The sequence below is a fragment of the Rhineura floridana genome, chromosome 5 (genome assembly GCF_030035675.1).
Source record: "Rhineura floridana isolate rRhiFlo1 chromosome 5, rRhiFlo1.hap2, whole genome shotgun sequence".
Lineage (NCBI taxonomy): Eukaryota > Metazoa > Chordata > Lepidosauria > Squamata > Rhineuridae > Rhineura > Rhineura floridana.
The window spans coordinates 63,819,296-63,833,336 of NC_084484.1; the positions used below are offsets into that span (position 1 = coordinate 63,819,296).

General features: G+C 38.6%; 1 protein-coding gene across 3 annotated transcripts in view; it reads left to right on the forward strand.

Moving 5' to 3' along the window:
• Positions 1 to 12,497, forward strand: part of RP2 (RP2 activator of ARL3 GTPase) — a 36,712-nt gene extending 24,215 nt beyond the window's left edge. For all 3 annotated transcript variants that reach the window (XM_061626982.1, XM_061626981.1, XM_061626980.1), the window contains exons 2-5: positions 1,806 to 2,471; positions 3,273 to 3,387; positions 8,606 to 8,691; positions 10,817 to 12,497. In XM_061626982.1, the coding sequence (XP_061482966.1) occupies positions 1,824 to 2,471; positions 3,273 to 3,387; positions 8,606 to 8,691; positions 10,817 to 10,900 (933 nt within the window). In that variant the 5' untranslated portion in view covers positions 1,806 to 1,823 and the 3' untranslated portion in view covers positions 10,901 to 12,497. The remainder of the gene's footprint in view (positions 1 to 1,805; positions 2,472 to 3,272; positions 3,388 to 8,605; positions 8,692 to 10,816) is intronic.
• Positions 12,498 to 14,041: the final 1,544 nt, after the last annotated feature.

Genomic DNA, 14,041 nt, shown 5'->3' on the forward strand with positions numbered 1-14,041 from the left:
CCCACACTTTTCTGTTTCATCTAAAACTGGGTTTCTTGTCATTGACATCATTCTGCTAAATTTAACAGAACAATTCCACTCATGCTTTGGGATTAGGATAACTACTTGGCTTTTTATTTTATAAAAAATGTATTTCGTAAAGCCTTAAAGACCTGGCTCTTTCAACAGGCCTTTGGGATTTCCGGGGAGGGTTAACTTTTATGACTGAAATGCCTCTTACCCTGCACTAATATTGTTGTTGCTGTTGTATTGTTTATATATTGTATTAATGTATTTTATCACATTGTGTTTTAACTGTTTACATGTACGTCGCCTAGAGTGGCCATCGGCCAGATAGGCGACACATAAATTAAATTTTATTATTTATTATTTTTATTATAAACAGTGCTTTATCTGCTACATATGAAATGATGCACAGGGACCCAAGGAATGTTCAGACCCATCCACTTGTTTTGGAAAAAATTGGTAGGAGCTGCTTCCTGGGTATGATACTAGGGAATAACAAGGAAGATGGCAGGAAATACTGTTTGGATAGTCATGGATCCATAGGAACACTATGTAACTTCTGTTCCTGTCCTAGATTTGAGTATGATTTCATTTTGAGAATCTTTGAAAGCTGATTTTGAGACTCTCTCAGGAGAATAAACCAGGATATATGTATTCTAAATAATCTATCACTGTATCCTGTCTTTAGTTGGTATAAGACTTGCTGACTAATTTCATTAAATCATTACATTCTGCATCACATCAATTATATGTGGACATTGTGTATGTGTTATAACTTGGCTTTGCTATCTGTCTTAAAATTACCTAAATAGAATTATACCCTGTAAAGAACAATAATTCTTCCTCTGCCCTTATTAAAGTTAGTCTGGAACATAGAATAGTGCCTTGTATTGTCAAACTATAAATTCCTATAGCTCAATATTATTGGCACTGATTGGCAGTGGCTGTGTAAGGTTTCTTATTTCTGGAATCTTTTATCCAGCCCTACCTAGAGGTGGTAGGGATTGAACCTGTGACCTTTTGCAAGCAAAGAATGTACTCTGTTATTACTTACAGCCCCTCCCCTGGTGCATATGCTTAATTGTAAACCTAAACATTAAGTACAGAAGTACAATTCCATTAATGTTTTCCAAAAAGTTCTTGTTCATCAGTGAATAGGCACCACTAAAGGCCTGTATGTGTATTTAATTTTATTTCTTGGCACAAATTAATATTGGGCTTAATGAGTAGATATTCATTGGTGGCAAGAATCAGTTCAATAAACAAATCCTTGGTTCTCTTACCCTTGGAGAACAGGATAATTGCATATACTTATATAAGTATTTGTGTAATCCAAAGATTTGGTTAACTAAAAATGGAAATGGACTGCCTTCAAGTCGATTCCAACTTATGCTGACCCTATGAATAGGGTTTTCATGGTAAGCGGTATTCAGAGTGGGTTTACCATTGCCTTCCTCTGAGGCTGAGAGGCAGTGACTGGCCCAAGGTCACCCAGTGAGCTTCATAGCTGTGTGTGGATTCAAACCCTGGTCTCCCAGGTTGTAGTCTAACACCTTAACCAAAACACCACACTGTCTCTCTAAAGCCTACTCTAAAAGGTATACAAAAGTAAAAAGGAAGGTTCATGTGGAATGTCCTATTGAACATTAATACATAATAGAATCTGAACACTTGAAAGATTGATTTAAAAATACTTTCTGTATCTTCACAAAAAAGTAAATTTTTACCACAATATCATAACTTTCTCTGATAGCTTATTAAGTATACTGTGTTGCTAAATGATTGTGTTTTTCTTTCAGATTGATCCTAAAGATTACATGTTTTCTGGACTCAAAGATGAAACTGTTGGACGTTTACCTGGGAAAGTTGCAGGGCAACAGTTTGTCATTCAGGACTGCGAAAACTGCAGTATCTACATCTTTGATCACTCTGCTACAATCACTATTGATGACTGTACAAACTGTCGAATCTTTTTAGGACCTGTAAAAGGCAGTGTGTTTTTCCGTGATTGCAAAGATTGTAAATGTGTAGTGGCTTGCCAACAGTTTCGTACCCGGGATTGCAGAAAGATGGATGTCTTTCTGTGCTGTGCCACCCAACCCATTATTGAATCCTCTTCAGGTATGAAGTTTGGGTGTTTTCAGTACTACTATCCAGAGCTGGCTCTGCAGCTGAAAGATGCTGGGCTGAGCATATTTAACAATACATGGAGCAATATCCATGATTTCACACCAATATCAGGAGAGAACAACTGGAGTCTTCTACCTGTGGATGCTTTAGTTCAGGACTATGTACCACTGCCAACTGCTGAAGAACTGAAAGCTGTCAGGATTTCAACTGATGCCAACAGGAGCATAATTCCAATAACACAAGGTAGACGTCAAAAGCACAGTGAAGAATCTTGCCTGGCAGTATTCTTTGCTGGAGATTATACAACTGCTAATGCTAGAAAGTTAATTGATGAGGTAAGATACACATCTTGTCTCTTGCATCTTGAGGTGGATGTCTTAAAACTATGGAACCTTTCTAGAGGTTGAAGTACTACAGCTCTGTTTAGTTTCTAAGAGATTACTGGGAGACTTGGTATAGCCAAGCTCCATAGTGACCCATAGGACCTATTAGCTGTGTTTTCTAGTAGCATATGCTCTACAGATAAGAAATTTAGTGTGGATGTGGGATTTGTGGAGAGGTGTCTAAGAAGCCTACTATTGTACCTTTATCCTGTAGCATACGTAGTACTTTTCATCTAGCTATTGGGGCAAGATCAGCAACTGCAAGGACAGTCAGATAAGACCATAGGTTATATCCAACTGTTGTCTGCCCGCTGACGGAATATTTTTTGATCCATTACACAGGGGAGGGAAAATTAGTGAAAATTGCCTTGTCCCTGTTTCGCTTATGGAATCAAAGAGTTTTCCATCAGCCCGGGGGGCATCATTTGCATACATCCCCATGTAATCTGTTGGATGGGGTTGCTTCACATTTTCCTTGTTTCACATTTGTCCACTTGCAACTGCAGCTTATCTTGGGACATGGCAGCTGTGGATAACCTGAGGTTCAGAGAAATGGGGAAGAAGCATAAAGAAACAAAGACTGAACAAGTAGCTTAATGTTGTAAACAGGATTAATTTTTGCACATCTTGGGCATTGGCCTTTACACAAGCAAAATTGTATATTAAATATCTACAATATTATTATTATGACATTATGTTATATTATTAATATAATATTACTTTATATGCAACTCTTAATTCCTGTTGAAATAGATGGCTGGCAAAGGCTTCTGGCTGGTGCAGACTAAAGAAGTTTCCATGAAAGTTGATGATGCGCAACGAGTGTTCCAACAAAGAGCTTCTGAATTTATCCCTTTACTTGAAAAAGGTATGACTACTCCAAAAAACAAACATCCACATGGATGCCTTCTGTTCCTTCAAATTTACTTAATGGAATGACTGAATTGAAGTTGCACTGGGCACAAACTTTCTTCAAATCCATCTTAGGCCCATTGATTTGATAAGGCAGAACCTCAGCAAGTTTGAAATTTGGATCAGACACTTCAAGTGCAATTCTCTAGTAGTGTAAAATATTTCATAAGCTATTGGTGTAAACTCCAGATGTTCCTGTCTACCTAAAATGCAATAACATATCAAGTTGGTTAAAATAAAATTTAGTTAAACACCAAGGTGTTTTTCTTCTTCGCACTAAGACCTTATGGCAGAATCCATTGTTGAGTGATAAGGCTGCCACTTGCACCATTAGGTGCAAGTGGTTAGGTTTTATTCTGGTTTGAGATTTGAAATATTTTAATGTATTTGGATGTTTTATTTTGTACGTTGCCCAGAGTGGCTGGATAACCAGCCAGATGGGTGACTAATAAATTCAATAAATAATAATAATAATTCATCTTCTGTCCCCTGCAGCCCTCTGTGTAATCCCATATTCTGCTCTGGAGAGTCCCTCAACTCATTAGAGCAGATTTTGAGGGCACATAGGTCACCTCCATAGGTGGAGGAGACGAGGGTGAAGTCCCAGTGAGCAAGCAGAAGTCTCTTCTGCTTGCATGCATAGAGTGTTGGGTACAACCCTTAGAATTGTTTAGAGTGTTGGTCATACTTGACACATATCCATTGAAATTAATAGACATGACTAATTTAGGTCAATTAATTTTAGTAGGTCTACTCTGAGTATAACTTAGTTGGATACAATCCATAGTGTTTAAACTTTAAAACCAAAATATCTATAGGTAAACAGGAAAAGTTGGCAGTAACTACTCAAAGATAACACAGAAGAACTAATGTTTTGAAGCTTTAAATATTCTGTTTCTGTGATCCCATCCTTCAGAGGGGGTCTGGGAGTACTCCTGGGAAATAAGATAGAAATGGAGAAAAATAAGTTTTTCTTTGTGGTATATCTATATAAGAGTAAATAAACTATTTGCTACAATCAAAATTCTATTACAGAGTCACACTTAAGGTGCTTTTGTTGGCATAAAGTTCCGTTCAACTTGGGGCTTACATATCTGAAGGAATGTATGATCACATATAGCTCAACCTATATGTTAAACTCTTTGGAGGAGTCTCTCTTACCAGTGCTTGCAGACGCATATTATGCAGAAACCTGGGGGGGAGGGGGCTTTTTCATGATGGTACCTTGCCTATAGAATGCCTTCTCTTACATGAGTGTGTGTGTGTGTGTATATATATATATACATATGGCACCTGCTTAAAATTAAACTGTTTATCCAGATGTTTGCTGGCTCTTAATTGCTAGCTTTTTGTAATGTATTATCAGCCACAGTGGTTGAATTTTATTGTATTTTTAATATTGCATGTGGATTTTTGTACTATGTTTATTTATTGTGAACTACTTTGATATAATTTAGATGAAGAGTGTCATAGAAATATTTTTAAATAAAATAAATGATTAGCATAGCAATAATGTTCTGTAACACAAATGATTGCTTGCACAAAACAGGAGGCCTAGCATATTGAGTGGCAAGATAGATTCAGTAACAGCTAAGGATGATTGGCGTTCTCCAAATCCATTTCTAGATTGTAAGCCCCTTGGGGCAGGGATTTGTTCCTTTGTGGTATCAAATTACCTTTATGTGACCTTCTTGCATCTTAATAGCCACCTAATATCTCTTTGACCCTCCACCAAAGTACACTTGCCTATCTCAAGTTATTCAAGGATTTAAAATGCTTTCTCTCCCACAGTTCTCACAGTAAAGGTTATTTCACACTTTTTATGTATAATGTGATCTGGATTGCTGAGAATATTGTGCTTGTGGGATAGTCCTTTTTTCTCCCCATTGGGAGGAGAGATGCCGAGCTTGTTGATTCAGCTGTTTGTCCCATCCTGTGCCGCTGGTTAGGGATGTGTGTAAGTTTGTAAAGAAAGCTTATTGACCCCCAGGAAGCACAGCTCTTGCGTGTGGAGAAAAAAGTGGATTGGCTACTGGACTATTAAAGGGGCAATGTTAGAACAGGCTGCAATTCCTGGTATTTTTGTTAAAGCTTGTAGATAACTAAGGTTTTTAAAATCACCAGTACAAAAAAAGAATGGTGTCCAATCTTTTCTAGTAGAACCCTTCTAGAAACAGCCACAAGTAAGACATGGGCATGTTGATATCTTCTCCTATTGAGCAGAAGCTTGGTTTTAAACACTTCCTTAAAAAGCCTGTATTTGGGAACAAAGAAACTAACTTATTTCTGCCTGTGTATTATTGGCAGATATAATAGTAATTAGCACCTGCAAACTGTTAACTGTACAGCTATCTTTGTGCTTGATGAGTAGTAATGCTGCAACAAAACTAATTGTGAGATACTTTTTTGCTTGAAAATATGAGTCTTACTTTGCACTGAACAAAAACTTTGCACTGAATAAAAACTGTTCTGTTCCAACTTCAGCAGAGCAATATTTAGTATCTTGGAGATGCTGTTGTATCCAAGCAGCTGACCAGTAGCCCAGTATTTTTCTGATCTAAAGTACCTGACATTTTTTGTGGTGTAACACTAGATATGGAAGGTTACTGCCATCCCTATGATAGTAGATAGGGGGAGTTATAGTGGTGGGCAAAAGTATATGGGGGTAGGAAGAGGGATAGTTAGATCAACGCCCTTGCCCCCTCTGCTTCACCTGCTACTTTTCAGAATCTCAGGATGCTGGTCAGCTGACTCCCTGGCCTGGTAGTGGTGTTAAATGCCAGACCTGTCCAGAATAAACATTGATCATCCATGATTTGATCATGAATGAGAGGGCTGACTGGGCATGTATAACTGAGACCTGGGTGGATGAGCTTGATGGCCCTGTGCCCTCTCTGCCTGGGTATGCAGTGCAGCACCATTACAGGTCAGAGGAATGGGGAGGGGGAGTTGTAATCATCCATAAGAATTCAGTCTCCCTCCCCAAGTCACAGATCCTGCACTGTTGTCTGGGTTTAAGGGCTTGTTTATGGTATTGGGCCAGAGATGATAGAAGGGGGATTTTATTAGTGTACTGTCCACCCTAATCAAGCTGGTGTTTTGTTGGTGTTGGAGGACCCTTGTGGCCTGAGGATGTGGACAAGCTGCTTGAAGAATTGCGGCCAACAACCTGCCCCCTTGACCCTTGCCCATCTTGGCTTTTTAGAGGTAGCTCTTGGGGGCTTATGTGGGTGGGTCCAGGGAGTGATTAATGCTTCGGTGCTGTGAAGCAGGCAGCGGTGTGTCCCTTAAAAAGACTTCCCTGGACTCAGAAGTGTTAAACTATCACCCATGTCAAATATTCCCTTGTTGTCCAAGGAGCTTGAGAAGGTGATGGTGGTCCAGCTTTCAGGCATGCTTGTAGGAAACTGATTACTTGGATCCGTTCCAGTCTGGCTTCGGGCCTGGCCATGGCATTGAAACTGCCTTGATCACTCTGCTTGATTATATTTGTTGAGACAGAGATAGGAGGAGTGCAACTTTGCTTGTTCTTGACCTCTTGGTGGCTTTCAAGACTGCTGACCATGGTGTCCTCCTGGAGTGTCTCACTGGAGGTGGGGGTTGGAGGCACTGTACTTCGGTGGTTCCATTCCTACCTCCAGAGATGCTTCCAGAAAGTAGTTACGGGAGGCTACTGTTTGGCACCATGGGAGTTGTCATGGGGTATTCTGCAGGGTTCCAGTTTTGTCCCTCATGCTATTTAATATGTATATGAAGCAGCTGGGAGTTTTCATCAGAAGATTTGGAGTGAAGTGTCATTAATATGCTCGTGATACTCGGGTCTCTCTCTGTTTCATCACAGTCGGGAAGGGTGTTTCACTGGTGCTTTGAGGCAGTGATGGGCTGAATGTTGGCCAGTAAATTGAGGCTGAATCCTGAAAAGACAAAGGTGTTCTGAATTTCTATGTCCAGGAGATGGTCAGACAGCTTTTTCTGGATGAGGTTGCTCTCCCTTGGATGGAGCAGGTCTGTAGCTTGGGGGTTCTTCTGGATTCAGCACTGTCACTGGAGACTCAGGTGCCCTCAGTGACTAGGAATGCCTTTGTCCAGCTCCAACTGGCTTGCCAGCTGCAGCCCCTTTAATGACTTTGCCATTGTACTCCATGCTCTTGTAACTTCCGGACTGGATTATTGCATAGCACTCTGTGTAGTGCTGCCCTTTAAAATGACTCAGACTTCAACTGGATCAAAATGTAGCAGCCGGATTACTGGCTGGGGTTCCATTTAGAACTCTCATACAGCTGCATTGGTTGCCAGTTCATTTCCAGACCCAATTTGAGGTGCTCACATTCGTGTTTAAAGCCCTAAATGACTTAGGCTCTGCATATCATTCCCTGTAGACCCTCTCCAGTGTTGATCAGCAGAGAGCCTTTTTTGTAGTTCTACTGTCCTCAGAAGCCACTTGAGAGGGCATTCTGTATGGCAGCCCCTAAGTTGTGGAAATCCCTCTCCACAGAGGGAAAATCTAGCAACTTCACTCTTCCATTTTTGGTAAATGCTGAAAACGTACCTATTTACTTCAGCCTTTTATATTTTTAGGATCCACTCTATTTTTGTGATGTTTGTGATTTTAAGTTGTTAAACTGTTTCTAAGGATATATTTAAAACTGTTGCAACATACAGGAATACCCCACTATATGGACCTTCACTTTACCAACACTCGCAAGTATGGACATATTTACAGTAGCACCATTCCCATTTATGTATGCTCACTTCGCAAGAACAGACACTTAACGGCATGACGCCACCGCCCGATCAGTTTCCAACTACAAACCTTTTCTTAAAATAAGGCCTACTGTGTTTATTTTAGTTATAAATGCGTTATTTACATCAGTTATGCCCGTATATGACGATTGCAGTGCAGTATATGCATTGATAAGTGAAAAAAGGTAGTGCTTCACTTTAAGTACATTTTTGGTTTGCGTACTCGCTCTGGACCCAGTGCGTATGTTAATGCGGGTATTCCTGTACTCTGGGACCTCAGGGTAAAGGGCAAAATAATAGATTTTATTTCTGAGATGTAGCTCTTTTCCCCCCCACTCATAGCCCTTTTGCTTTTATTGTGAAACAGTCATGTTTTCAGCTGCCTAAATTTCAGAAGATTCCTAATGTTAAAAATGCTATCTTTTTGTTAGGTCCTGTTGTTGCTCTAGAGTTCAGTGGTGATGGTTCTGTAGCAACATGCCAAGATATTGTTGTTACTGTCTTCAGTGGAGCTAAGGTGAGTAGTGGTACAGGCTCATCTTAAGGGTTTTCTGGAACTGTTACTATTATTTGCAAATTGCTTTAATGTGTTACTTGCTGCACTGAAATAGTTCACAAGAATACTTGATTCTGAAACCAGGTTTTATTTTTTAATTCAATACTAACTTTAAAAATTAATACTACTTATTAACACTTTATCATCTCCATCCAAGGGCTCAAGGCAGCATATATTTCAGCCCTCTGAGGAAGGTTAGAGGCATGGTGACTGGCCCAATATTTTTGCTTAACCACAACTTGGAGTATCAGAGGTGACAAACTGGTCAACGTTAACTATGGCATGTTTGTAACAAGCCAAACTCAGGCCATGGTTTGAAACGAACCATAGTTAGCATTAACAAGTTTGTCACTTCAGATACTTCAGTTTGTAGTTTGGACAACACAATCTGCTGTTAAGCAAAAATGGAAGGAGACCTTCAAACTCCATATCATAGGGGAGTGGATGAAGCACAGGAGGCTAGGCTTACTCATATCTTGCTAACCCATAGTTTAGTGTGGCATCTCATCTGATAGGGGCTATTGTCTGCCGTTGCTTAAGAATGAAAGAACTTACAGGGGCAAATTAATGAGTCAAATTTTAGGCAATGTTAAATATAGTAGTATTGGCTGTTTGTATCTAGAACGTATAAAAAGAGGGCCAAAATTCAATATGCATTTTTACTGACTGTGCAACTTGACATGATTGTATTTTGTGGGTGACAGTACAGCTAGTTTGTCACCAGACACTTAACCTATCCATTTGGTTGAGTCCTTCCATGAAATGCTACTTAAGAGAGCTAAAAGGTTCTTAAGTTCATCTTTCATATTAAGGGCCATCCTTTTTGACTCCGGTTCACTTTATGTCCTGATACCAAATTGAGTTTAGAACTGTTAAAAATTCAGGGAGACATATTTGCAGATAAAAAATCGGTGCACTGTTTGTGCAGAAATACATTTTATATCATAGATCCAGTCTTTAAACCACAGAGATTATTTCATTATATCTGGTAACAGCAGCCAATGGCTTAAAAGAAGAAAGGAGCAACCATGTTTTACAGCATTCTGTGAAAAGTGGCTAGCCTTTTGGGACCGCCTTATCCTGTATGTGCCTACTTGACCACTTTGACCTACGCAACTGGAACTATTACAGGTGCCACATAATACTTGTGCACTTGTAAGAAATTGTTCTTTTAGCGTGGCAGTACCTACACTTTGGAACTCCCTACCTATTGACATCAGGCAGGTCCCTTCGCTGTACTCTTTTTGGCACCTATTTGAAAAAAATTGTTTAGGCAAACCTATCCAAACACATAAATGTGTGTATATTTTAATTTCTTTTATTCTACTGTTCTTAATCATTTTTTAAAATGTTTTTAATTACTTGTTTTAGCTGTTTTTATTGATCATTTTAATTTTTGTGTGAACCACTTAGGAATTTTTTGCAGTTGAGCGGTATATAAATTTTGTTAAATAGCCTGGGCCCTCCAGGTGTTGAACTATAGTTCCCATCATCCCTGAGAATTGGTCTTGTTGGCTGGGCCTGCTGGGGCTTTCAGTCCAGCAACATTTGGAGGGTTACAGGTGTTAGCCACCTATGTCCAGTGCAATACAAATTGATTAGATAAACAGCTGTTAACTTTTGCTGATGGATGAGCTAAACTCTTGCCTCACCAAATTAAGAACATGATCTAATTAAGTATTCAATGCAGTCAGAAGCTTTTCCTGCATCTAAATAGATAATCTCACCTTGTCAGGTTATTTTAAACATTTCATTAGAATAAATTAACCATTTAATAACTGAATTTGTTCAATTTGTAATTATCTGGATTTCTATATAAGATTATCTAATCTTACTGCTGTAATGACCAAATCTTAAAATAATGATTAAATAATATAGGGTAGCAAGAACTAGGTTGAGAATTGTCTTCCCTTCAGCATTAGTGATCTTATCCAGGATTTAGGTTGATATTTAATTTAAACTGACTCAATAGTATGAGTGGCTTAACAATATGATCCAGGCTTTTTTAATAGAATTTTTGTATAAAACAGTTCGAATGATGCATGAGAATTTTTTTTAATGCTTTCCTTTTCATTTTAAAATACAGGTTTTTGTATCAGAGGACAAGGCATCTGCTTCCAGAGAAGTAGACAGCTTCTATAACTTTGCTGATATGCAGATGGAAATGTGAAGTAGACATAAGCACCTTATGGATGGTTGGAATGTATATTAGGTCTGCATAGCACTCTCAATTGATAGAAGGAAAACAAAAAAATGCCTTTACAAAATAAAAAAACGGAATGCATCTCAAATGACATGTCACATATCAAATACTTCTATAAGCCCCTTTTAATGCTTCCCTGGCTATGTCTAATTCTTTCCTACATATAATGTTTCAATGTTATAAGCCAGGCAGTCCCTCCAGTGTGTTTGGTAACTTCATAGAAATTAGAAGAAAGATGGTACACATGCACTTCAGTTTTAGTCAAAATTTGCAATAAACTTCAAAAGTAGCATAACTTCACAAGTTGTAGGTGGTGTGATTTTACAAAATTCAGTCATCTTGCTGAAGTTACATATGTCCTGATTTTTCAGTGGGAAAGATCTAAGCACTTAACTCGCAATGAAATTAATATGACCCAAAAGTTCTTGATATAAGTAGCATAGGCGAGAAGTTCCAGTTTAACTTCTTGCTCTAAAGTCTCAGGTTCTACATGGACTTGCAACATCTTTGGTAGTTACACTTGAATTACTCAATGGCTCCAGAAATTGTTTGCTGAAGCATGCAGGGCTTGTGTTTCTACTTCTGATGGAAGTATCCAACTTGGGGACGTGGACTCTTGGGTTGGTACTGAGTCCCACATTTGATTCTTGCATTCGGAGGAATCTGTTCAAATATATTAAAGTGATAAGCAGGGCTTGGAGAAATGGAAGAACCTTGCACTTCAGATTCTGTCCTTGTGCAAAAATTTAAAACGGAAGCTTGCAAATCCTGCTTCTTCAACATCCAAATCTGTCTTGAACTTGAGCGTTATGATTTCATTTTGTTTTGTGCCATCTGCAAATGTCAGTTGTACATGTGAACCTCTATCTCAAAAGCTGAAGGAAGAAATGTCTGCAGGACGTCTGAGTTGGTAGAAAGTAAAAGAAAATTACTAAAATTAAAGATTAAGCTGATAATACAATCATTCTCATTAAGTCTAAGTACAATGCAATAGCTAAGAGTACAAATCATATATATTGGCCATGCTGAACCTGGAAGATGGCATGATGTAAGTACACTGAGTAGGCATACTCAAAAGACTGTAATTACACTCAAGTATGTAGGAACTGGTCCTTTATGCAAACTAAAGAATTTTTTTTCTTAAATCAACTATCTAAATATGTGTTATATGTAAATAATGGTTTTTCTTCTAGAATAGCACTATATGCTAAAGTCCACAGAATTCTTACTTAAGGCTTTAACAGGAAATAACTTTAAAAATCAAATGAAATCCTCTGCAATGTGTAGGGTAAGATTATTTGTCAAATCATTGAAGGTTTTTAATAACATTTCCTACTTTCTTTTTATACTGTCAAAATTGAAGAATTCCAAATAGTTTCTGAATCTTTGTGAATTATTGCTTATTCAGGAATATTGCTTATTCTTTATAATGTAAACTATTCAGTAAATTCATTGGTATCATAATACAGTAAGTGCATTATCAGGGTTTTGTATGTTACGGCTTTTATATGTTTCTTGTCTAGCACTTGTAAAATGTGATTTATAATAAATATTTAAATGGAAATGCTCCCTAATTTTTTAATTAAAATGTAGGATAATGTATCATGATCTAAACAAATATCTTCACTGTTATGTAACTAATTTAATGGTCCTATTATGCCATCCTGTCACTTAATTTAGTTGAGCTTTGTACTGTCAAATTTGACATTATATACATCATGTTGGGTGAGAGCCAGTGTGGTGTAGTGGTTAAGCTGCTGGACTATGACCTGGGAGACCAGAGTTTGAATCTCCACATAGCCATGAAGCTCACTGGGTGACCTTGGGCCAGTCACTGCCTTTCAGCCTCAGAGGAAGACAATGGTAAACCCCCTCTGAATACTGCTTACCACGAAAACCCTGTTCATAGGGTCACCATAAGTCGGAATCGACTTGAAGGCAGTCCATTTCATTTTCACATCATGTTGGGTAGGATTCAGACAAGATTACTCTGCTTGCATAACAAGGCTTTCCTGGCTCCTTGCCCTTCCACTACTACCCTGTTTCCTTCTAAAAGCTGACAGGAAGGTGTAGATCTAAGGATAGGCCAGGGAGTTTGGAAGTTGGAAGAATAAATGTTGATCCTATAATTCAGGTGTATTCCTACTGATGAAATTTTTTATTTTTGGGAACTTGCATGCAGGTTTTTACTTGGGGTTCCTAGTATATTAAATTGGTTTGAAACTCCATTAATTGATGTGTAAAAGTCTAAGCAGGCCACTTCCGTTACTGTTCAAACAGTTGCATACAATTTGTTCTGAAAAATAAATAACCTGAACTGCTGCTGGTCTTCAACAGTGATCATCAAAAGTAATAAAACTAAGTCTGTTCTGCAGCAAAAATAACTGATGTTTTGGTTATGGGACTGCGGTTCACAGACATGTTGGCTGGGGCCAATGGAAGTTGTAGTCCAAAAAATCTGGGAAGACTGGGCTAGTCTGTGTATCCCTATACATAGAAACCATGTGTTCTCAGTATGCTACCAACTTTAACTGGGATTAAATCAGGAAAGATTTTGTCTGTTCCTTCCCTGTGTTGAAAGGTATGTGCATGCTGTCTCCAGAGATACAGGATAACATTGTGGTATAATGATACCCAAATGGCATAACAGTAGCAGCATTTCAAAGGATTTCGGTTTACACAAAGGAACAGCTTGCTGAAAATTATAACGACTTGAGTTCTGAAGTTAAATATCAAGTATCTAATACAGAACACTAATACTTGACACCTTCATCTATTGCATTTATATCCAGCTTTTCCTCCATGGAACTGAAGTCAGCATTCATAGGGTACCCACGCAGTTTTCCTTCTAGCCACTGACTACACCTAGGCCTGCTTAGCTTCAGCAACAGCATGTGCCTGCAGACCACATACAAATGGTCCTGTGTATTAGTGGGTGACTTCACTCTTGCTTGCTCAGTATTTAGAGCAGTGGTTTCTAACACATTCCGTTTTGTTTAAAATGGACTTTATTACTACTTCTAACAGCCTGCATGCAAGTTTGCTTTGCCTGGCTTGCATATGTCCACTACCACTGCCACTTATTCCTGCAATTTATGTAGCTTCCAG